At 46.3% G+C, this 23,382-nt stretch overlaps 2 protein-coding genes across 11 annotated transcripts; one reads left to right on the top strand and one right to left on the bottom strand.

The window, feature by feature from the left end:
• Positions 1-519: 519 nt before the first annotated feature.
• On the bottom strand, positions 520-19,390 carry C10H9orf43 (chromosome 10 C9orf43 homolog). 10 transcript variants are annotated; one of them, XM_077912999.1, is made up of 18 exons: positions 19,286-19,390; positions 18,277-18,528; positions 16,753-16,860; positions 14,968-15,167; positions 14,715-14,865; positions 10,719-10,797; positions 9,365-9,465; positions 7,590-7,656; positions 6,673-6,836; positions 5,845-5,995; positions 5,194-5,254; positions 4,835-4,902; positions 4,694-4,720; positions 4,522-4,609; positions 2,188-2,267; positions 1,784-1,911; positions 1,218-1,284; positions 520-1,008 (listed from the first exon to the last, which is right to left on the bottom strand). In XM_077912999.1, the coding sequence occupies exons 4-18, from the start codon at positions 15,116-15,118 to the stop codon at positions 865-867; spliced, it is 1,527 nt and encodes a 508-aa protein (XP_077769125.1). In that variant the 5' UTR covers positions 15,119-15,167; positions 16,753-16,860; positions 18,277-18,528; positions 19,286-19,390; the 3' UTR covers positions 520-864. The 10 variants fall into 10 exon arrangements, with proteins under 10 accessions (XP_077769125.1, XP_077769128.1, XP_077769130.1 ...); XM_077913002.1 differs by having other exon boundaries at positions 18,301-18,528; XM_077913004.1 differs by having other exon boundaries at positions 18,467-18,528; positions 19,286-19,366.
• On the top strand, positions 19,008-21,667 carry POLE3 (DNA polymerase epsilon 3, accessory subunit). Its single transcript, XM_077913009.1, has 4 exons — positions 19,008-19,182; positions 19,303-19,388; positions 19,704-19,822; positions 20,106-21,667. Exons 1-4 carry the CDS (start codon positions 19,117-19,119, stop codon positions 20,276-20,278), a joined length of 444 nt encoding a protein of 147 aa, XP_077769135.1. The 5' UTR covers positions 19,008-19,116; the 3' UTR covers positions 20,279-21,667.
• Positions 21,668-23,382: the final 1,715 nt, after the last annotated feature.

Below are 23,382 nucleotides of genomic sequence, written 5' to 3'. Positions count from 1 at the left end.
ACAAAAAACTTTAAGGACAAAAACATTAAAAAAAAAAAAATCCTTCCAAAAACCAAATTCAAGGTCCCCGGAGAGTCTGAAATTCTGAGTCTTTATGAGCATCACCAAAACATTCCCACAGACTCAGTCACTGAAAATCTGGAGCTTTAGACTCTCTTGGGTTAATTCAAATATTATTTGATAACGATCATTGGGTGACAACCCTAAAAGAAACCATTTCCAGGGAATGAGAGGAAAAGACAGACACATAGTAGGTGTTCCCACAGACCAAACTCATCTTCCCCCCTCCTTTATTTTTTATTTTTTATTTTTTTGGTAATTTTTATTCTGAATGTGAGGCTCGAATTCACAACCTTGAGATCAAGACTCACACGCTCTATAGAATGAGCTAGCCAGGTGCCCCAAAATACATCCTCCTGTAACTGGAAACCTTTTAGAGCTTCAGAGTGAGGATAAAAGTGACCCAGAAAGCAGATCTACAGAAACAACTCTCCCCTCCTCGCAGAAACAGAATGAGGCTTTTCCTTAATTAGCAGTTTTGTTTAATTACTAAAATTATTCTGTCCCTAATGAAAGAGAAATAATCTACGTTTAAAAAGGGTGAGGCTTTTTCTCCCTCACTTATTTTAGAGGGAAGGAGAAGTGAATGAAGAAAGCCGAATCCCTGCAGTCAGGCCCTGGTAAAGGCTCCAGGGAGCAGAAGTCCTCTCTCTTTTCTGCTCTTATGTCCAAGGTTGGGGTCCTCAGGATTCTAAGCATCCTAATCTGGAGTCAGGCTGCCCTGTGAAGTCTTGAAAGACTCTGCGCTCTGTGACCCAGAGAGTTGATCCTCCTCATCCTCATCATCAGTGGCCTGAAGAATCCTCAGCAGTTTGAGCTCAGGGCTCCACCTTCTTCTAGATGTGCTGTCTGAAAGGTCCTCTGGGCTCCTCCCTTGGGATGCCAGCACAACCGCCTTCTGAGCACTGATGTCCTTTTTAGAGGGTTCTGTCTTGGATAACTCAGGATCTAAAAGAAGACCCAGCCATTAACTGTACCTGTAACCTTCTGCCAACTGTGACAAATGAAAGACAGAAAAGGAAGGGCTAGGTGTCTTTAGGACCATTCTGAGGGATGAGGACTATGGCCTCCAGGGAGGTAAACCATCCTTGTCAACACAGGTTCAGTCCCCCCTGGCCTAAGTGACTTACTAAGGTTCCTCCACCCTAGTAACTTACCATCCTTATCAGGAAAGGAATCCGGATAATTCTCAGAGTATTCCACCTGTGGTCTCCTTTTGGAATCCTGTAATTCATTAAAGTGTAAGGAAATTTGAATCAAAAAAAGGTTTTTCTAAAATATGCTTTTCTTGGAAAAAAATTAACATCGAGGACAGGACAAATTGCCACCTCCTGAGACTAAAGAGAGAAGCTTGTCTCACAAATTCTTTGCCCTCCAGGCTGACTGGATGAAGCCAGAACCCACTTTGTCCCATTGCCAGCTGTCTACTGGGGAAAGCCTAGCCTACAAGTGACTCCTCCAGGGGTGGTGGCCAACCTGGAAGGCGCATGCTGTTCCTCCCACCAAGAGATGGAGTCCATTTTCTCTCGAATCTGGGTTGGACTTGTGATTTTTTTTTTTTTTTGGACCAATAAAATACAACAGAAGTGACACTGTTCCAGGTCCAGCCCCATCTCTCGAGAAAGTGCTTTTGAGATTACCATACTGTCAAGAAGCCCAAACAAACCACAATAAAGAGACCTCACAGTGGGATCCCTGGGTGGTGCAGCGGTTTAGCACTTGCCTTTGGCCCAGGGCGCAATCCTGGAGACCCAGGATCGAATCCCACGTCGGGTTCCCAGTGCATGGAGCCTGCTTCTCCCTCTGCCTATGTCTCTGCCTCTCTCTCTCATTCTCTCTCTCTCTGTGTGACTATCATAAATAGATAAAAATTTAAAAAAAAAAAAGAGAGAGAGAGAGAGAGACCTCACAGAAGAGAACTAAGGCAATCTGGCTAACAGCCCCACCCCAGCTGCCAGCTGAAGGTGCCTGCAGGAGTGACATCAAACAACGCCAGAAAAACTGTCCAATCAGCCCTCAGAATCCTGAGAAACAACCAACCACTGTGGTTTCATCTTTGAGGTGGTGGGTTATACAGTAATAGATAACTGAAACAGGGCCCAGGCACAATGGTTCCAGTACTTCTACCTGTCTCGAGGTGGGTCCTTCCGACTTCATCCGCTGTGGCTGCTTTTTGTCACTTTTCCGACCCAGTAGAGTTCTGTGACCTAGTGACCACAAAGTCAATTCAATTATCTTCTTATCCGTATTTCATATCCTGTTGTTGGGTTTCTAGTTGACCCCCTAGCCTACAAGTGACTCCTCATCTAGGACAAGACAGGTTAGAGGAGGTGAGAAGGAGTTTGGCCTCTGAGTTCTATTTGTGACTCGGTTCACCTCGGACTGTGACCACATCTACTACAGAATTAGGGATTAAGGTCAAGTGTACAAAAACAACTTAGGGTTCCTCCAAGAAACCAAAGGGGCAGGTATCTGCACATCATCGCCGCAAAAGAAGCCTGACCCTATGTTTTCAGTTTATGAAGATTCCTCTGACCTTCTGGCACCAACCCTAGTCCCCATACTGGCTTCTGAAAATGGAACCCCTCTCTTCAAAAAGCTCTAGTTCTCGGATTCTTCTGCATCAGCTGTCTCCCCAACTAGTCCCTAAAAGCATTCATCCTCTCCTTTCTCAATTCCCTTTCTCTAAACGAACATCTCCCAAGCTGCCACCAGAGGAGTTATGCAAAAAAGCAAAGCCCACCGAGGAACTCCCTTGTTGAACACTTCCGTTGGCTCCCTACCAGCACTGGTTTTTACCTCAACTGCACACTCAAAGTACTGGAAGTTCTAGAAAACACTGAGGCCTGGGTCCCAACAATAGAACTTCTGATTTAATAGGCCTGGAGTACATCCTGGGTATCTGGGTTTTAAAAGCTCCTCAGTTAGGGCACCTGAGTGGCTCAGTCGGTTAAGCATCTGACTCTTGATTTGGGCTCAGGTCATAATCTCAGGGTCATGAGATCGAGCCCCATGTCAGGCTCTGCACTGGGGCATTGAACATGCTTAGGATTCTCTCTCCCTCTTCCTCTTGCCCCCACTCATGTGTGCACTCTCTCTCTCTCTCTCTCTCTCTCTCTGAAAAAAAAAAGAAAAAAGAAAGAAGGAACGCTCCTTAGTTGATTTCAATATGCAGTCACAGTAGAACACCATGACCATAGTCAAACGTCTTAGCAGCTATACAAGCTCCCGCCTACCTCTTCAGCCTGACCTTTTTACCATGGCCTCTTACATAATCCACGGCCACGAGGGACCACTGTGTTCCCTGCACAGCCCAGGTACATCTGCACAGTCTATTCCTACTTCTGGGATTCTCCTCTGTATCAGGAAGACTCACACATCCAAGATCCAATGCAAAAATCAACTCTTCCATACAGTTTTTCTCAACCAGGCCACTGCTCCAAGAACATAATTCAAAAAGGCACCCCAGTCACCCAAGCAAGTCTGCTCCTATTGGAGACATCAGGAAGAGGAAATGAAAGGCACCTGAATGAATTCAGGGATGTGCTGACCACCCGGGATAGGGTGCTAACCTTGGACCCGTCAGCCCCATCGTGGGCCACAGCTCTGGTTTTGTCTACCTCCCACATGAAGGTCAGGAAGCTTCTTGAATCTGAAGGTCAGGGGCCACTGTTGGCATCTGAGGGCCCAGTAGGATGGGAAACAAACTGAGAGAGGAACACCCTTCTGAGGGAACATCTTACTTGAGCCCTCCCACTGCCCCAGGGAGGTAGGGGAGAGCCAATTCTGACAAGGAAGTAGTCAGCAAGGTCCAATCTGAGCAAGGCTAAAGCAGCTCCTAAGGTTTAAGGGGATTCTCACTCCCTTTTTTTTTTCTGCACTCCAACTGAGCAACATCAGAGGGACCAGGGTAAGTATATCCTTCAGCTCAGACATGTGATAAGGATTCCAAAAAGGAGAGCTACCTATTCAGGTCTTCAGCAGAGGAAAAGGATCACCTGTCAAGAATTGGCCACCTGCCTCCTGGAAGGATCTAATGTGCTGATCTCAACCTGAGCCTCCAGGGACTGATTTGTGGCTGGGAAGAGGGTGCTGAGGCTGGATTCTGCTTCCTTAGAACCCTCTTGGGGCTAGTCAGGAGCCCTGGCTCTGTTCTGACTCATTGCTTGCTCTTCCTTCTCAAACCACTCTGCTTTTCCTAAAGACCTGAGGAAAAATGACTCTGACTCATGCTCATGGTCCTCTCTTGAATGCTCACACAAAGCAGACATCTGGCCCAGCTTGCTTCCTTAGTAAATATTTGATAGAAGGATGATGCACGGTAGCCCAGCCAAGCCAGAACGTTCCGAGAATTCTGAATACCTAACAAAGGCAGGTCCCAAAATAACAGACATGTTCAGCTTTTCCTGCCCTCAGCTACGTCCTGAGATTCCATCCCTCCCAAGCCCATATTCTCCTTACCATAGCGTGGGCCATAAGCCACGGCACCTGAACATTTGTGCAAAATGTCCTGGCTCCCGGGATCACTCTTGGGTTTCTTTTTGGCCTCCTGAAACCCATATGAGGAGGAACTGAATTAGGCCCTTCGGAAGTGAAGAAAACATTTCACAAAGAGTCTGAAAGAAGGAAATACCTGCAAGCTGACAGGAACTCTCTGTATCTAGAACCAGACAGAGAACAGGAGACTCACACCTCGTGCACCGCTTTCCAGTTCAGGCTGCTCCCCTCAGCCCAGTCCCAGCCAGTCCTAGGGCTTCCCTCACAGCCACTCTACCTGTCTCCTAGGTGGTGTTTTCAACTTCTGCTGCAGCTGCTTCTGCTGCCACTGCTGCTTCTTGTGACCTAGTGACCAGAGCCCCAGCTCAATCCTCTTCTCCCAGACAGCTCCCAGCTTTCCCGGGGGGCTGCTTGCTGGGCCCTGCTCCACAATGGGGACATCCTCTATCAGAACCGAGCCATTTGTAATGGGGAGGGTTGGGGGCTGCTTCCTGAATCCGCAGTTTCCTCAGTTCTACACATGATCCTATGTGACTATGGCCACAAACATATCAAATTGGGAGCAAGACCAAGTATGAGAACTGTGGGCTGAGGGGGGACAGGGCCGGAGGATCTGGTGGTACCAAGAAAACCTACCTTCTGTGTTTAGGTTATAATAGAATTTATTCAAATGTTTAGGATATCTCAATGCTGGTCTCTGGAGAGAAAAAAGAAGAAAAGCTCTACTGAAGGTGCTTCCTTTTCCCAAAACATACCCCTCACATGCAGGTACCCAGCCGACAAGCACTGTTTGAGAACCCAGTGCAACCAGCCTCGTACCTGGGCTCTGGCGAGAGGAAACGGGGCAGGGAACAAACTGCGGAAGAAACGGAACATTCCTCAAACCCCTCCCCATGCACTGGCTTTCACCTACATATAGCCCAGTCCTTCTGTGGGGCTTAGGTCCAGCGTGGAAAGGTGGAGAGAAATAAGAAGAAAGAGAAAGTCAACTCTTCCAGCCTTGGGATGCCTGGGTGGCTCAGCGGTTGAGCGTCTGCCTTCAGCTCAGGTCACGATCCCAGAAACTCGGGAACAAGTCCCACATCAAGCTCCCTGCATGGAGTCTGCTTCTCCTTCTGCCTCTATCTCTGTGTCTCTCATGAATGAATGAAAAAATAAATAAAATAAAATAAAATAAAATAAAATAAAATAAAATAAAATAAAATAACAAAAAACCTCTTCTAGCCTTGAAGACAAATGAGTTTGGATTTGGACCTAGACATTTCTTCAAGGCTCCCTAGCTCTCACCTGCAGGGTGAGACGGTGTACAGATAAAAACATCTTAGCAGAAATGGCACTGTCGGGTCGGCTCTTTTCCAGGGGTGGTTTCTTCTTCATCATGGCCAATTGTGTCTTCATCTCCAGAGAAGGCATGGTTTTCCCTTCATTGGGCAAGAGGCTGAAGGGGACAGAGACAGGCAGTCAGCAACAGTTCCTCTTGGTAAGCATGGCTGAGGAAAAAAGGGATGAAAAGGGCTCCAAATTTGAATAAATTTCTACTCTGGGCCTGAAAAAGCCTATGCCAACAGGCACTCATCAGGTAACACCTTCCAACTCATCAGGACAGGCCTTCTTATCCCCATTTTGCAAATGAGGGAACGAAGCATAAATATGCTCGATAAAGTATCAAAACCAGGATGTTTCAATATGAAATCCAAAGGCTGTCTCACTCCGAGCCACATTCCTCTCTGCCTCTCACTTATCCATAACTCATCCATGAAGAAGAGAGTGGAGGCACCTGGCCACCTCAGTCGGTGAAGCGTGCAACGCTTGATCTCAGAATCGTGAGTTCGAGCCCCACTTTGAATGTACACCTTACTTTAAAAATAGGAAGAAAAAGAGAGTAATAGTGCCTCTTGGAGGTTCAGATAAGAGAACAGGCAGAGACTGACAAGTGCTAAGTACTTGATAATTGGCGGTGATTACTGTACATTCGTAAATCTCAGAACTCACTGAACAAGCAGGCAGGACAATTTTCTCCCTTCCCTCCTCAGAAAGAGCATGTTTCTTCATGCCTTTGCTGCTTCAGAGAGGAGCATGTACTCTGGCTCTTCCCCAGGCTTCAGAGATACTCACTCCTTCAGTAGATCCTGAGGGACCATGTCAAACTGGTTCCAGAAAGGTATGGACTCTGTACTTAGTTGCTCAAAAAAGTTTACTGGCGACGGAGGGGGCACAATCATCTCCGGAGGTCCCAGCTGTGTTTCTGTTTTCTGCTTTTCATAGAGAAAACTGTCTTTCTAGAAAAGCAAAAATGGAAATGAAGTACTCTCTTGAGTGCCACTCCTTCCGGTCAACATCCGGGCCTCCCAAACAAAACCCTGGCACACCAAGCTCCCTGTTTCCAGACCCGCTCCAGCAGCTCCCCATCCTCTGCACCATGAAGGCCACCGTATTTTTCCCTCTCTGGCTCCCCACCCGATTGTTGAATTCAGGTCACAAGGATTAATTGTTTCTGGTTTTCTCCCAAAAGGGTTATTAATTCATTCACTGAGCAAACTGAATAGATATTTATTGACCAACTATGTGCCAGGTACAGGACTGGCACTGGGGATTCAGCAATGAACAAAGTGGACCGAGACACTACGGTAGCAGATATAGCAACCTTCTGGTTCTATGACTTACCCAAGGCTATATTTACCCATAATTGGTGGCACGAGATGAGAACCCCCAGGACATTGTAACCTCTAGTCCACTGAAGCTCTCCCTCTATCACACTGGGAATTTGTCTTTAGTTAGTCAAAAACTACCCCCGAATATCCAACACTTCCTCCTAACTTTTCTTCAAGATGCCTTTCACCTTCCTACAGGGAGGAGGTAGGGAAGAGAGTCTCTGAACAGAAAATGCTTTGATAATTATTCCTTAAAAGGAGTTTTCTTTGGCAACTTTTATTTAATAAGAATGGGGGAAAGGGGAAGGCACCAGAAAGGAAAAACAAAACAAAACTCTACAGTCTAGTCTCATAAAGGTTTGGCCAATATATCCAACTTACCACTGTAGATTTCATTCTTCCCTTCCTCCAGTCCTGGCTGGGAACAACATGCTTCTTCTCAGCTGGACTTGAAAGAATAACCACAGCTTATTCCCAGACCTCTCAAACAGAAGCACCAAGGATATTTGAAGATTTCTATCCTCTATTCAGTACCCAAAGATGGCTGGTTGGAAGCCTAGAGGAACCAACTGCCCAGAAGCTTTGGAAAAAGAAGACCTAATCTCACGTCTACATTAGGTGCCCTACTATTCTCTCATACAATCCAGTTATTTGCCTTCAAAGCATTAATCCAAATTAGTAATTATATACTTAAGTCTGGTGACATTTGTAAGGCCTGAGGACCCCCAACCCCACCCCCTACCACCATCACAAGACTCTAGGAGGATAGGGAGCAAGTCTATTTGTTTCTTCACTAGATTCTTTACTGCTTGGCACAGAGGAGGTGCTCAAGTATTTTTTGCTCTGTCATCTTCCACCTCCTTGCCTGGAACATGGATATGATGGCTGGAGCTCTAGCAGTCAACTTAGATCTTAAAAGACCCCATGAGATACCCCATGAGAAAATGAAAGTCATGAACGAAGGATGATGACCAGAGAGCCAGTTTCTGATGACCTCATGGAGCTAATGCACTAGACCTGGCCAACCCACCTCTGGGCTTTTTTTTACATGAAAGGAAATATACCATTAGGGGTATTTTTTGTTTGTTTGTTTACATCATATACATACACACACACAAATGCATATATGCAGAAGCACTGATAGGATCATTAAAAAATAAAATAAGAAATTCTTAAAACATGTCATATCTAGTCACTTAACAGAACCTGAAAGCCTCAGCATTTACGAGAAAAGCCAAACACTTTCTTCTAAAGATTATCAGTATTAGCAAGCCTTTGGGCCTTGGCCAAATCCTTCTGCTTTGTACACAAGTTCTACATGCTATTTCATTTTTTTTAAGATTTTATTTATTTATTCATGAAAGGCAGAGAGAGAGAAAGAGAGAGGCAGAGGGAGAAGCAGGCTCCATGCAGGGAGCTCAACGTGAGACTTGATCCCAGGACTCCAGGATCATGCCCTGGGCTGAAGGCGGCACTAAACCACTGAGCCACCTAGGGATCCCAACATGCTATTTATTTTGTGCCACTGTGCCAGTTGTAGCTGAGACCAAAGAGTTACATGCTTCACTGAAAATGTTTTCACTAGCTGGAGATGGCTAATAAGAAAAACTGAGAAGGGCTGCCTGCATGGCTCAGTCAGTTAAGCATCTGCCTTCAGCTCAAGTTATGATCCCAGGTTCCAGGGATCAGCCCCGTGTCAGGCTCCCTGCTCAGTGGGGAGTCTGCCCCTCTCTCTCTCTCTCTCTCTCTCTCTCTCTGCCCCTCCCCCTTTGCTATCTCTCACTTTCTCAAATAAATAAATAAAATCTTTAAAAAAAAAAAGAAAAGAAAAAAATAAATAAAATAAAATAAAATAAAATAAAAAAAGAAAAGAAAAACTGATAGGAAGTATCTGTTTCTTAGACCTCACAATACACAGGCCCAGTCTTGCATGCTATTTACTGCCACATAGGACTTGATGTAGAGAAGCCTCACCACAGGAAGTGGAAAGTGCATTAAATAGAACCACAGTGGAGCAAGAGGCAAGTACAAGAGACCATAACCTTCTCTAGTTGGCCTCCTGTCACTGGCAATGAGGTGGCTAAAAAGGAGATGACAGATAGGAGGCCTGCAAAGGGCAGAATAGAAGGCTCCCAAGTTCTGGACACAATACTCACCTCATCTGCTTCTCTGGTTGTTCTGGGATCCAGATTACAACCATATTTCTAACATCTTGAGGGCTGGGAAGTTGTGTCTCATTCAAATTCAGCACTGAAAGCTAAGAGAAAGATATAAAGCCTATGGATGGCTAGAAGGTGCCAGCTCCTGCTAGTATTTAGGACAGGCCTAAAAACTGAATTATCATGCTAATGAAAAGGGTCAGGTAGTGCATAAGACAATAAAAAGATATTTCTCTTCCCCATACTGTCTTCGTAACAATTCCTCGAGAAACCTGACAGCAGTACAGGTGTCTACAAGAGTGAACACTTTCAGTGAAGTCTTACCCCCCACCTCCCTGTGACATTAGGGTGGCACTGAGCAACTCCCCACCCCATACATCTAAGGGAGTAACTACTTGGGGCTTACCTGAGGGAACACTACTCGTTCCACCTACTCCACTCCAAACACTTAGATCCCTTTCAGATAACACAATACAATTTGAGAACAGGGAGGAAATTGGTAGAGACAGAAGCAAGTTTTCTGCTTTTATAGCCGGTCTATGATTAGAGACATCTACATAAAAGGTAAGGTCACAACACTTTTCACGTTCAGCCATTTAGGATATTAGAACAGTGGTGCTAAGGAAACCTTATAAACCATCTTGTCCATACCCCTGGTAGGATACAGGAAGGAGGGGAAAAAAACCTATTAAAAATAGGGTTGTGGAGTACCTCAGTAGCTCAGTTAAACAGCCAACTCTTGATTTCGGCTCAGGTCGTGATCCCTGGGTCACGGGATCAAGCCCCAAATCAGGCTCCATGCTGAACATGGAGCCTGCTTAAGATTCTCCCTCTCCCCTCCCCCTGTCCCTCCCCTCACTTGCACTTCTGCTCTCTCTCCCTCTCAAAAAAAACGTAAAATAGGACAGAAAATAGCAGAGTAGATCACTCATAATTAGGGTAAGTATTGTTTTATGCTCTTTTGTTGCAAAATGTATTTCTTACTGTAGGTCATAGTTTAAAAAGTTTGACAGTCGTCAAAGTAGATGACCTGAAGGCCCATTTTAGGTGTGACATTCCAGCATTCTAATTTCCCCATATTATGAGATGATAGGGTTTACTTAGTAGCTGAACATGCTCTATGTAGGATACAGACAGGAAAGTCTTACCCATGCCAAACAGCCAAAAATCAATCCCACTGGTGTCTGGGATTTCTGGAAACTATATAGTACGTATAGGCATCTCTGCAGACCAGCACTTAAGGGCCCAATATTAGTTATCATTGCCATTATTTGGATTATAGTCACCCTCAATGTTAAACAGAGACAGATATTGTATTCCCACTAGTAAAGAGAAAATGCTGAGGAAGTACCTTTGTTAATCTGTGATTTACTTTAGGAGATCTATCAGTATTGCCGATTACATCTTTGTTAGGTAAATCCTTCTGAGGCCTAAAAAAATGAGTTTCCAAATATGATATAGGAACACAAAAGACTTACTGGGATGACAGTGCTATGAGGAAAAGCCTTCTGCTTATCCGCAGAAAACCTGAGAGTTAATACTTAACAAATGAATGTAGGGTCTCCTCATTTACTTAAGTTGTATGTGTTTGTTCTAGAACACCTCCAAAACAGACATTGTGATGTAGGCCATTGCTTTTTTTGTTGCTGTTATTTATTCATTTAAGAGACAGGGCCCAAGCAGGTGCAATGGCAGAGGGAGAGGGAGAAGTAGGCTCCCCACTTAGCGTAGAGCCCCATGCGGGGCTCAATCTCAGGATGCAGGGCTCAACCCAGGACCCGAGATCATGACCTGAACCGAAGGCAGAGGCTTAACGGACAGAACCACCCAGGCACCCCTGAATACCACGCATCTTTAAAAAGGTTAAATTTAGTTCAATATTAGCAAGAGCAAAAGAGCAAGGTGGAAGCAATTACACTCAAGACAATGCTCCTCTAAAACAGGGTACTTCTGCTAAATCTTATCTTCCTTTAGAAGCAAGTTGTTAGCTTTTTAACACTTTATCTTATCAACACAGGAGGGTCTGATTGTCAGTTAAGTTTCTCTTTGAATATAAGAGCACTTTGGGAACAAAGAAAAGACACTTGTTTTCTTTAGTAGTATGGGGGCATTGCAACAAGGTACATTGACACTGTGAGAAAAAAAGGAAAACAAAACACAAAAGAAGTATGCCAAGAGGATGCTCCCATTACAAATTGTTGTATAACAAACTACCAAAATCGTAGTGACTTAAAACCACAACCATTTAATTACATTTCACAATTGTGTGGGTCAGGAATTTGGTTCGGGCTCAGGTAGATGATTCTTCCCATGTGATCAGTAGTAGTTACTTGGTGGTGTTCAGCTGAAGGGAAAGGCTGGTCTAGTGAGTCCAAGATGGCTTTACTCTCAAATCTGGTTCTTTAGAGGAAAGGACTGGAAGGCTGGATCCAGGAGCATCAACTGGAGCATCTAACCATACACCCTCCAGTAGGGCAGGCTAAGGGTATTTGAACTTCCCCATGGCAGCTCAGGGCTACCAGAGTATTTTAAGAAACAGAAGAAACTGCCTGTTCCTTAAGGCCTGGGACTAGAAACTGGCCCAGCATCTCTTCTATCCTATCTATTGCTCAAAGCAGTCATGAAGCCTGCCAGATTCAAGTGGAGGAGACAGACCCCATTTCTCAAGGAGAGGAGTGTCAAGGAATTTGCACCGAGACATCTTAAATCTACCACAGAAAATGTTGCAGAAATGCATGTGAATATTTATTTCTTTGCTAGCACATCAAGGGTGGCTGAACATGTGATCATTAATTCCTTTACTCCTACTCCCCAAGGTGAAAAAGTCTTCAAAGGACAGTGAAACTAACAGAATCAGGATGTGTATGATTCACTCTCTTAGGCCACTGCTTTCTACTCCAGCTCCCTTAGCTTCATCTCTGACCACTCTCCCATTCCTGCTCTGTTTCACATTCAGTGAGCTCTTCTCCTGATACCTGAAGAACTTCCTCTTGCCTCCAGGCCTTTGCATATGTTATTTCCATAGTCTAGAACTCTCTTCGTGGCCACCTCCCACCTGCAACCCCCACTTCACCAGACTGCTGGAATTTCAGGTACAGACACAAGTGCCATCTGCACAAACTATAGTGCCCTGGGTGAGGAACCCTTCCCATGTGCTTCCATGCACCTGGGAGTGCCCCTCTCTGCCTCCCCAGCTAGGCTGCAAGCCCTTTAGGGGTAAAGACTGTATCTTATTTGCCACTGAATCCCCAGAACCCAGCCAATGGTCCCCACCAAAATACATTTGTGAATTCAATGAGTGACTACACGAGTGATGTCATGATCTTTGCCTTTGTAGGCCCTGACTGGGAGAAGCCACCTTCTTCCCAAGGTTCAAGTCCTAGAGAACCAGAAAGTAGTCCTACCCTTTCTCATACTGTCTTTAGTCTAATGGAAACCACTAAGGGCTGCTTACATTAAACAGGAGAAAGGAACAAGGGGCCACTAGGTGTGCTTTGGTTCCAAACCACAGGGGTTCCAAATGTTGTAAGTCTCAGTTTTCTGCAGATCCCTGTCCCTTAGCTTCCTGTATCAATGAGCACTAACTAGGCACCTAGGCTTTGTAGGAGATTCAAAAGGAGATCACTGCTTTTGCCTTCAAGAGCTTACAAATAGTTTCACGCCTAAAAATAAAAGATAAGAAAGACCGTGTGTGTAGACACAGTGTTCTGATAACCTGCAGAGGCTGATGAGATACCCCCTGCAGTGGACTGAGCTGTGCCCCCCAAATTCTTACTTTCAGTCCTAACCCTCAATACCTCACAATTTGAGCCCCTCAGTAGTTGAAGATAGGGTCTTTAAGGAGGTAATTAAGGTAAAATGAAGTCACACAGAGAGGTAGATAGGTCCTAATCCAATATGACTCATGCTGTTATTAAGAAGAGGAGGGGGATCCCTGAGTGGCGCAGCGGTTTGGCGCCTGCCTTTGGCCCAGGGCACGGTCCTGGAGACCCGGGATCGAATCCCACGTCGGGCTCCCGGTGCATGGAGCCTGCTTCTCCCTCTGCCTTTGTCTCTGCCTCTCTCTCTCTCTCTGTGACTATCATAAATAAATAAAAATTAAAAAAAAAAAAAAAATTTAAGAAGAGGAGGGATCCCTGGGTGGCGCAGTGGTTTGGTGTCTGCCTTTGGCCCAGGGCGTGATCCTGGAGGCCTGGGATCGAATCCCACGTCGGGCTCCCGGTGCATGGAGCCTGCTTCTCCCTCTGCCTATGTCTCTGCCTCTCTCTCTCTCTCTCTCTCTCTCTCTCTCTCTGTGACTATCATAAATAAAAAAAATTAAAAAAAAAAAAAAGAAGAGGAAATTAGGGCAGCCCGGGTGGCTCAGCAGTTTAGCGCCACCTTCAGCCCAGGGCCTGATCCTGGAGACCCGGGATCGAGTCCCACATCGGGCTCCCTGCATGGGGCCTGCTTCTCCCTCTGCCTGTGTCTCTGCCCCTTTCTCTGTGTGTCTTATGAATAAATAAAAAAAAAAAAAAAAAGGAGGAAGAGGAAATTAAGGAATTAAGAGTTCACTTATCATGAAGAGCACTGAGTAACATAGAGAATGGTTGAATCACTATGTCCTACACCTGAAACTAATATAACACTGTGTTAATTATACTGGAATTAAAATTTAAAACTTAATTTAAAGTTTCACGCCTGTATGGCTCAGTCAGTTAAGCGTGGGCCTTCGGCTCAGGTCATGAACCCAGGGTCCTGGGCCCCATGTCCACTGGGCTCCCTGCTCAGTGGGGAGTCTGCTTCTCCCTCTGCCCCTCCCCTGGCCTGTGTTTTTCCTCTGGCACATGCACTCTGTCTCTCAAATAAATGGCACGGCTCTCTGGCACGGCTCTCTATCTCTCAAATAAATAAAATGAAAGAAAAGAAAAGAAAAGAAAAGAGAAAAAAGAGAAAGAAAAAAAAAGAAAGAAAGGAAGAAAGGAAGGAAGGAAGGAAGGAAATTAGGACAAAGACACACAGAAGGAAAACCATGTTAAGACATAGGGAGAAAATGGTCACCTACAAGGCAAGGAGAAACAGTTCACCAGAAAACAACTATCAACACCTTAATCTTGGACTTCTAGCCGTTAGACTGTGAAAAACTAAATTTGTGTTGTTTAAGCCACACAGTCTAGGGTACTTTGTTAGGATGACCCTAGCAAAGTAACACACCCCTATTTTAACTCCTACAACACAAATAATGCTTTCCCACTACCTAATTCCATTTCTCTAACTGAACTGGTCAAAGTCTACTACATGGGTGAAGGAAGTCAAGCCAGAATTTTGAGATAGGAGGCTCATAAAAGAGGATTCCATGATAATTTACCTGCCTTGAAATTTGGAGTGAACCTTTGAACCAGGACACAATAAAGAGGGAGGTTTGGTAAAGGTAAATCCTGATAAATGATGATGAGCAAGTCTCTTGGCCCGTATGCAGGAATCTGACATGTTTACAATGGTGAGCATCGGGAGTTTGTCTGAGAAAATAGACCAGAAGAAAACATGTGGTATGTCAAAAGGGACCCAAACAGAAATAATTCAAGGATATTGTAAGGAAGAAGCAGGGCTGACTAATTCACCTTCATCATCGATAGTTGTTTTGCGGGGGGTGCCCAGGATTCGAGGGTGGCCCCTCTCAATCCGGCGGATCGTTGCCCAGCACTGTGGATGCTGACAAATAGCCAACTTGCAGGTGGTTTCATCCCACTGACTCTCGTCTGGCAAATGCATAGCTACAAATGGTTTGGGACAAAAGCCAATCTTGCAGCTTTCTAGCCCTCTAAAGAAACAACCACCACACAATTAGAGCATATAATACATTAGCCATGCAGTCCAGATCTTAATTTGGTCTCAAAGCATAAAATATTTCTATTGAACCTATACACATAAATGATGGTCACAGGATAATTAAGAATTGGGTAACAAGCTGGGGTGCCTGGGTGGCTCAGTTGGTTCAGTCGGTTACGTGCCTGTCAGTTAAGCTCAGGTCATGATCCCAGGGTCCTCAGATGGAGCTCCACATCGGGCTCCCTGCTCGCAGGGTGACCGCTTCTCCCTCTCCTCCCTGCTCGTGCTCTCTCTCACTACCTCTCTCTCAAATAAATAAAATCTTTAAAGAAAAAAAATTGGGTAACAAGCTACTCAGCCATTAAAAAGAATGAACTCTTGCCATTTGCAACAACATGAATGGAGCTAGAGGGTATAATGCTAAGTGAAATAAGTCAGACAGAGAGAAGACAAATATCATATGATCTCACTCAGGTGGAATTTAAGATATAAAATGAGAGAGAGAGAAAAGACACAAGCCAGAAAACAGACTCTTAACTATACAGAACAAACTGGTCACCACAGGGGAGGTGAGGGGATGGTAAGCGTGAAATAGGTGATAGGGACTAAGAGTATATTTATTGGGATGATTGCTGAGAAATATATAGAATTGTTGCATCACTATATTATAACACAATATTTGACTACATTATAATCAAAATTTTTAAAAGACTGGGTAACAAGGAAGTATGAAAATATCTCAGCATGAAGTAGAGTGGCAAGAGTTTTTGGAGCAGATTGACCTCATAAAGTCTCCCACTTGGCCAGTTAGCTGAGTAACCTGGGACTTAAGCAATCTGAGCTACAAGTTCCTCATCTGCAAAATGAGGATAAGCCTGTTTCACGGGGTCATTACAAAAATTAGTTAATGGATATTACAGGGTCTGGCACATAATTCAAAATAAGTATTGGCATCCTTCCCTTTTCCCCTTCATTAGCCATTGGGGAGAAGACACCACCCATCTCCAAAAAGTCCTATCAAATCAGAATATAATCACAGAAATGCTTGAGATGGCTTTAGATGGGCTCATAACCTTTGGAAAACATGCTTCATTTTTCAATATGCTCCTTTTTCTTTTTTTTTTTTTAAAGATTTATTTGTTTATTTATTCAGAGAGACCGAAAGAGAAGCAGACACAGGCAGTGAGAGAAGCAGGCTCCATGCAGTGAGCCCGACATGGGACTCGATCCCGGGTCTCCAGGATCACACCCTTGGCTGCAGGCGGCGCTAAACCGCTGTACCACCGGGGCTGCCCAATATGCTCCTTTTTCATACAGGCAGCTAAAATACCCAGCAGAGGGCAGCCCTGGTGGCTCAGCGGTTTAGTGCTACCTACAGCCCAGGACCTGATCCTGGAGACCTGGGATCGAATCCCACGTCGGGCTCCCTGCATGGAGCCTGCTTCTCCCTTTGCCTGTGTCTCTGCCTCTCTCTCTCTCCTCTCTGTCTATTCTCGTGAATAAATAAATAAAATCTTAAAAAAAAATACCCAGCAGAAACCAATGGGTTTGCTCAAGCACCAAATCAGCAGACTCACAGTCACATCAGAGGCCTCTGGCTTTTCATTTACTGGCTGTATGGTCGTAGGCAAGTGACTTCAACTCTCTCAGCTTGTTTCCTCATATAAAGAGGGGAAGAAAAATCCCTAAAGCATTTAGAGAAATAATATATTTTTACGTATGATATATAATATGGGATCAACAAACAGTATCATCTTTCTCTCTCTAGAAATATTTTAGGCGATCACTACCACCTGATCCCTAATAACTTTTTTGTTCCTAATAACTTTTTACGGACAGTATCCATTTCTTCTTCCTTTTATCCAACACATTTACTGACTACCATATATGTGATGGGACCTGTAACAGGCATAGAGAACAGTAATGAACAAAATAAGTCCTTGTTCTCAAGAGCTTATAAATTAGACCAAAGAGAGCGCAGCACTGGCATGGCATCACAGCTGCCCTATGACTTGTTTTGCTTGGCCTGCACTTTGAATCTTTTTTTTTTTTTTAAGTGGAGATAGTCCACGGTGTTCAGATTTCTGGTTCCTCTTAAAGATCAAAATATATGACATCACGGCTCACAGTTCCAACTATACAGCAATTGGAGCTGAGAGCCTCCTGGTATCTTTAAACCAGACCTGTTACATCCAAATGGAGTTTCCCCCACCAAACCCTATAATCTCTAACTAATCCAGTTCCAGTTGCTCTTTATCATCACGTTTGCTGGTGTTTTTCTCCTAATAGGGAAGTATTTCTCTGTACTTATGTCTCTGTCAAAAGCTGGAAAACTGGGATGCCCACCCAGTTGGCTCAGGCGGTAGAGCATGTGACTCTTGATCATGACTCTGTAGTCATGAGCTCCAGCCTGACGTTCCCGGTAGAAATTACTCAAAATAGGGATGCCTGAGGGGGCTCAGTGGTTGAGCATCAGCCTTTGGCTCAGATGGTGATCCCCCGGGGCCTGGGATGGAGTCCCACAGCACCAGCCTCTTGCAGGGAGCCTGTTTCTCCCTTTATGTCTCTGCCTCTCTGTGTCTCTCATGAATAAACAAGTAAAATCTTAAAAAAAAAAAAAAAAAAAAAGAAAGAAAGAAAGAAAGAAAGAAAAGAAAGAAAGAAAGACAGAAAGAAAAGGAAAGAAGAAAGAAAGAAAAGAAAAGAAAAGAAAGAAAAGAAAAGAAAGAAATTACTCAAAAATAAGTAAATTAAAGACAGCCCAGGTGGCTCAGCGGTTTAGCCTGCCTTGGGCCCAGGGCGTGATCCTGGAGACCCTGGATCGAGTCCTGCATCGTGCTCCCTGCAGGGAGCCTGCTTCTCCCTCGGCATGTGTCTCTGCCTGTCTCTCTCTCTCTCTGTTTCTCATGAATAAATTTAAAAATATATTTTTAAAAAAAAAGGTAAATTAAGGGTGACATAAGACAGCACATTTTAAGGGGGAAAAAAAAAGCATTCGAGCTCAGGGAGAATGAGAATAATTTCTATGCAATGATGCAACCTAAAAGCCAGTGCAACACCATGCTAATGATGCTTGCGACTGGGAAAGACGTATTATGCACAAGTCAACGAAGTAAAAGACACACAGAAGGCTGAGGGTTTGGCTCTGAGTGAACGCAAGGCCGCGCTCTCCTCCTGGGCGGCCCGAACCCAGGCCAGAGGCGAGCCCCGCCCGCGTCTACGTCCCCAGCCTTAGCGCTGCGCCCGCAAAGGAGTTTGCGTGCAGCACTTCCAGGCGACGGTTCTCCGTACTGCGCTTATGGCAAAGCTGGGAGGGGTGAAGAGCTCCAAGACGGACATCAGGTCCCGCAGAACTGAAAAAAAAAAAAATTTTTTTTTTTTTTTTTTTTTTTAAAGATACCCGCTTCGCTCCGGTACCGCAGAGCGGGACAGCGGGCCTCGGGCGGCCGGGAAGCCGAATCCGGCCGCAAAGCCCGACGCCCGCGCAGACGCCGAGACGCGGCGAGGCCCCGCCCACGCCTCCGTCGCCCACGCCCGCCGTTGCCAGGCAACGGCGCAGAGCACTGTGGGGAAGGGACGGAAGCTCCGGTGAGCCATACTTGAGCTGAAGGAGGAGTCTCTAGACGTGGCGGCGGCCAGCAGCAGGGGCACGACCCTGGGAAGGGGCCGCTGGGTCCCCGGGGGGAGGCCGGACGAGAACCCGGGAAGGCCAACGCCGTAGCGGCGTGCAGAGTTCGGACGCTCGGGCGACTCGAGGCGGGGGCGGGGCCGGGTGCTGAGGGAGGCAATGGCGCGCGGGGCACTGTGGGACGCAGCGTGGGCCCCGGGGGGCGGGACGGAAGCCTCCTTGGGTCAGCGCGCGGCGACGCGGGAAGTCCGGACGCCGGAGCGGCCTGGAGGAGAGGCTCGAGGCGGAGGCGCGGGCCGCGGCGCCGGCGGCCATGGCGGAGAGGCCCGAGGACCTAAACCTGCCCAATGCTGTCATCACCAGGATCATCAAGGAAGCGGTGGGCAGCCCCGGCTGGCGGGTGGGCGCGGGGCGGACGAGCCGGCAGCGGGGGAGCGGGTCCGGGGTCCGGGTCCCGGGTCCCGGGCCGCAGCGTTACTCACCCGCGCTCTTCTCGCAGCTCCCGGACGGTGTCAACATCTCCAAGGAGGCCCGCAGCGCCATCTCCCGCGCCGCTAGCGTCTTCGTGCTGTACGCCACTTCCTGGTGAGCCGGGCCGGGCCGAGCCGGCGAGAGCTCCTCTGGGGCTGGGGCTGGGGCGGGAGGGAGGGAGGGAGGGAGGGAGCCGCACAGACCCCCCCCCCCCCGTCCGGTCCCCACTCCGCACCCTGGAGTCGCGAACCCCCAACAGGTGGGCCCTCCCGCGGTGCGGCGGAGGTCGCGCCCTCGTCCAGGGCTCGCGAGGTCTGAAGCAAAATAAAACGACCCTTTTGTGCAGGGAAGGGGAGGGACGCATCCGAGCATCCCTGACCTAGGCTTTGCCCTGCCCCGTTTCACGCCCGAATCTCCCTTTTGTTTCAGTGCCAACAACTTCGCGATGAAGGGAAAACGCAAGACGTTGAACGCCAGTGACGTGCTCTCAGCCATGGAGGAGATGGAGTTCCAGCGGTTCGTCACCCCCCTGAAAGAAGCTCTGGAAGGTAACGTCCCTCTGCTCTGTGCGGCCGAGGAGATGTCCGTCCCGTGTGACCGGCTCACCTGGCCGCGCTGAGCCTTCGCAGCTGGGGTCTGCGTAGGAACAGGAACCGAGTATCTGGTTGCGACTCGGAATCCGTTCGATGGGCGCCGAATCTGATCTGATTTGTGATGCCGAGCAGATTCACTGTTCCTTCCCGGCCCCAGCTTCTCCGGTTGTGCAGCGGAGTTGGCTGCTTGCGGTGGGTTTGGTCCAGCCCTGCCTGCTAACCGCCTTCCTCCTCACAGCGTACAGGAGAGAGCAGAAAGGCAAGAAGGAAGCTTCCGAGCAGAAGAAGAAGGACAAAGACAAAAAAACCGATGCAGAGGAGCAAGACAAGGGCAGAGATGAGGACAACGATGAAGACGAAGAAAGGCTGGAAGAAGAAGAACAGAACGAAGAGGAGGAAGTAGACAACTAGTGGGACGGGAAGACGTTGGCACCTTGGCAGGTACCGCCCTGAAACGTGGTGCGGTCCTGAGAGGCTCTTTCCCTGCTGGGGAGAGTGGGCCTCGCCAGAAGAGCCTGAGAAGATCAAAATAAAAACTGACTAAAATGACCAAAACCAGCGCTTCCGTCAGAGCATCTGAATAGCAGAGTCCCATTTTGCTAAGTCAGTTCTGAAGGTAATGACTTTTTGACGAGAGGGATTCTGAGCGGCTAAATTTAATTAGTCGATTTGATCTCTTATTACTTATATATGTGGTCTGGCAGTTTTTTGGTCCCCATCCATCACCACCACCACCACCACCCCCCAAAAAAAAAGTAATAATGATTTCCATGCTGCCTGCTGTGTTCCAGGTCACAGAGGCAGTCAAAGCTCAGGAAAAATTGGGGCTTTTGAGCATGGTTGGTCTGTTTTGATTATAATAGGATTTGGCAGTACTAGCTTGTTACAAGTGGTTGGGATGGTTTAGCTTTAGGAAACTACTAAAAGGTTATGGGGGGGAAATGAAATCTGTTGTCTTTTCACTTGGCGTTAACATTGATTGAATTTTTATTTCTCCAGACCCACTTGGCGTGGAGCTCCTCTATGTTGCCTGGTAGGCATTTGACCTGCTGGGGTGCTGTCCTCTGGGTGCATATGCTTCTAAATCATTAGTGTAAAGTGGAACTCGTCAAGCACGTGTGCCAATATCTTACCCCTCCCCCCCCCAAAAAAAAAACAGACGGTTTAGTCTCAGATGCACCTCATTGCCTGCCACTCTATGGCTTTAGGATTTATGGTCACCTCCTGGAAGGTATAAAACCCCAGGCTTTTTCTTCTCATAGTCCATTTCCCAGGCTTGTGACTTTTGTTTTTCATTCTTTAATTCATGACGAATTCCAAACTTTATTTCTTTTAGGCACAACTTTCTCCCTCTTGCGTCTCCCTTCCCTGTCTCCCTTCTGCCTCTCCTCTGTTCCCCATTCCCACTTTCTTCCTCCTTTTGTCACATCTCCCAACCCAGGATCTTTGATAACCTGCTTAATGTCCCAAAGTGCAGAAATCTGATGGTGCTCAGGAATCTAATCCCCACTGCAAAAAAATCCATCCCCTTTAACTGCTTCTAAAGTAATTCTGTTGACCTTTCTCAGAGTTGTTTTTTTGTTGTTGTTGTTTTTTTCTCTTGATATTTGGTGCTCCAAGCACTTTTTTGTTTGTCTCTAAGTTGAGCGCTTGGAGGTTGACAGATAGTCAAATGTATGTAGTTTGACACTGTTAATTTGTTTAATGAATATAGTCAAAAGTTTGTTGACAAATAAATGAAGAATGTTGAGGAAAATTATAATGCTTTGTACAAATAAAGAACATTCTTGTTAACAGTGATGACTCCTGTTTCATCTTGCTTGTTTATACTATACTTTGGGGGAGGACCCTCACTGATCATCCCTATATGGTTTTTGGAAGGTAGACTGGGCCAGGTCTTTGTAAATCTGGGATCCTGCGTTGCCTTGGATGACCAGCAGATGCTGCTCTTCGACCACGACAAGAGCTTTTCTATGGCTCTGCTGGGCACCCTATGGTTACTAGTTGCTTAATGACTCCATATTTATCGAGTCCCTATTGTGTGTTTGGTACTGTCCTACATGCTTTCAAGTATGAACTCTGAAATCCTATAAAGGAGAACTTTTACCTTCATGATGTCAACCACAATGCTTTATTACCTCTAATCTACATAACTTTCAAGTCACGAGTTTATAAATAACATTCCTTAAACTTGCAACCCCAGGAGTCATTAGATCTGGTGGCTTTTTCCCTGTCCACAGCAGAAACATCCTTTCCTAATTCCCATGAGCACCACTCAGCTAAGTTCTCAAGTCCCTTCTGGACTCCTGTGGCTTCTTTGAACTGTGTCCTGCCACCTGTCTGCTGCCCCCCAACTTCCCCCAAGTACTGCTTGCCAAGTGGATCATCCTGGAACATTGCTATGTTCCAGGCCCTCACTGCTTCCATTTAATCCATACTTAAACCTGGTACACAAAACCTGCTTGAGGGCTTGCCTCACCATCTATTCCAATCTGTCTCTACTACCTTGTAAGTCTCCAGTTAATGCATCCCCCAGAAGAACTCTCCACATGGCTTTAGGTCTTCCCGAACTTTGACTACCTAAGAAAAAAAGCATATTTCCTGGGAATGGGAATTCTGACTTAAAACCACAGAATTTAAGAGGTGTCTGGGTTGCTCAGCTGGTAGAGCCTGAGTCTTGACCTCAGGGTAGTAAGTTTGAGCCCTGCACTGGGTGTAGAAATTTTTTAAAAATTTTATTTATTCATGAGAGACAGAGACACAGACAGGGAGAAGCAGGCTTCCCGCAAGGAGCGTGATGCGGGACTCAATCCTGGATTCTGGGATCATGACCTGAGCTGAAGGCGGATGCCCAACCACTGAATCACCCAGGCATCCCTAGAAATTACTTTTTAAAAAAAAAAAAAGGAAAAATCTGAGGTTATCAACTAGTTTTTTCCAAGCACACCTTTAACATTCCTGTGGTGGTATCTGAATTTTGAAGGTTGCTTAACTAAGGTAAGGCAAAAATCTCATCTTTTGTAAGCCACAACCCTTCATGCCTACAGATTCTGATCTAGATTTGGAGGGTGGAAAGGTTACCATTTTTACCAGTGCAAAATTACATTTTCAGGGGTATCTGAGGGGCTCAGTCAGCAAAGTGTGCAACTCAATGTCAGGGCTATAAATTTGAACCCTATATCGAGTATAGAGATTTTTTTTTTTTTAACTACTGGGGCCCCCATGTGGCCCAGTTAAGCATCCAACTTCAGGTTCACTTTATGATCCCAGGGTCCTGGGATCCAGCCCTGCATGGGGTTCCCCAACTCCATGGGGAGTCTGCATCTCTCTCTGCCCTTTCCCCCACTTGTGTGTGCGTGCTCTTTCTCTCTCAAGTAAATCTTTTTTAAAAAATTACTTTTAGGGCGGCTCCAGTGGCTCAGCTGTTTAGCGCCACCTTCAGCCCAGAGTATGATCCTGGAGATCCAGGATCAACTCCCACATCAGGCTCCCTGCATGGAGCCTGCTTCTTCCTC

The sequence above is a fragment of the Canis aureus genome, chromosome 10 (assembly GCF_053574225.1).
Source record: "Canis aureus isolate CA01 chromosome 10, VMU_Caureus_v.1.0, whole genome shotgun sequence".
In the NCBI taxonomy this organism is placed as follows: domain Eukaryota; kingdom Metazoa; phylum Chordata; class Mammalia; order Carnivora; family Canidae; genus Canis; species Canis aureus.
Note: the sequence above shows the minus strand (reverse complement) of the source record. Positions and strands in the feature narration are given on the sequence as shown.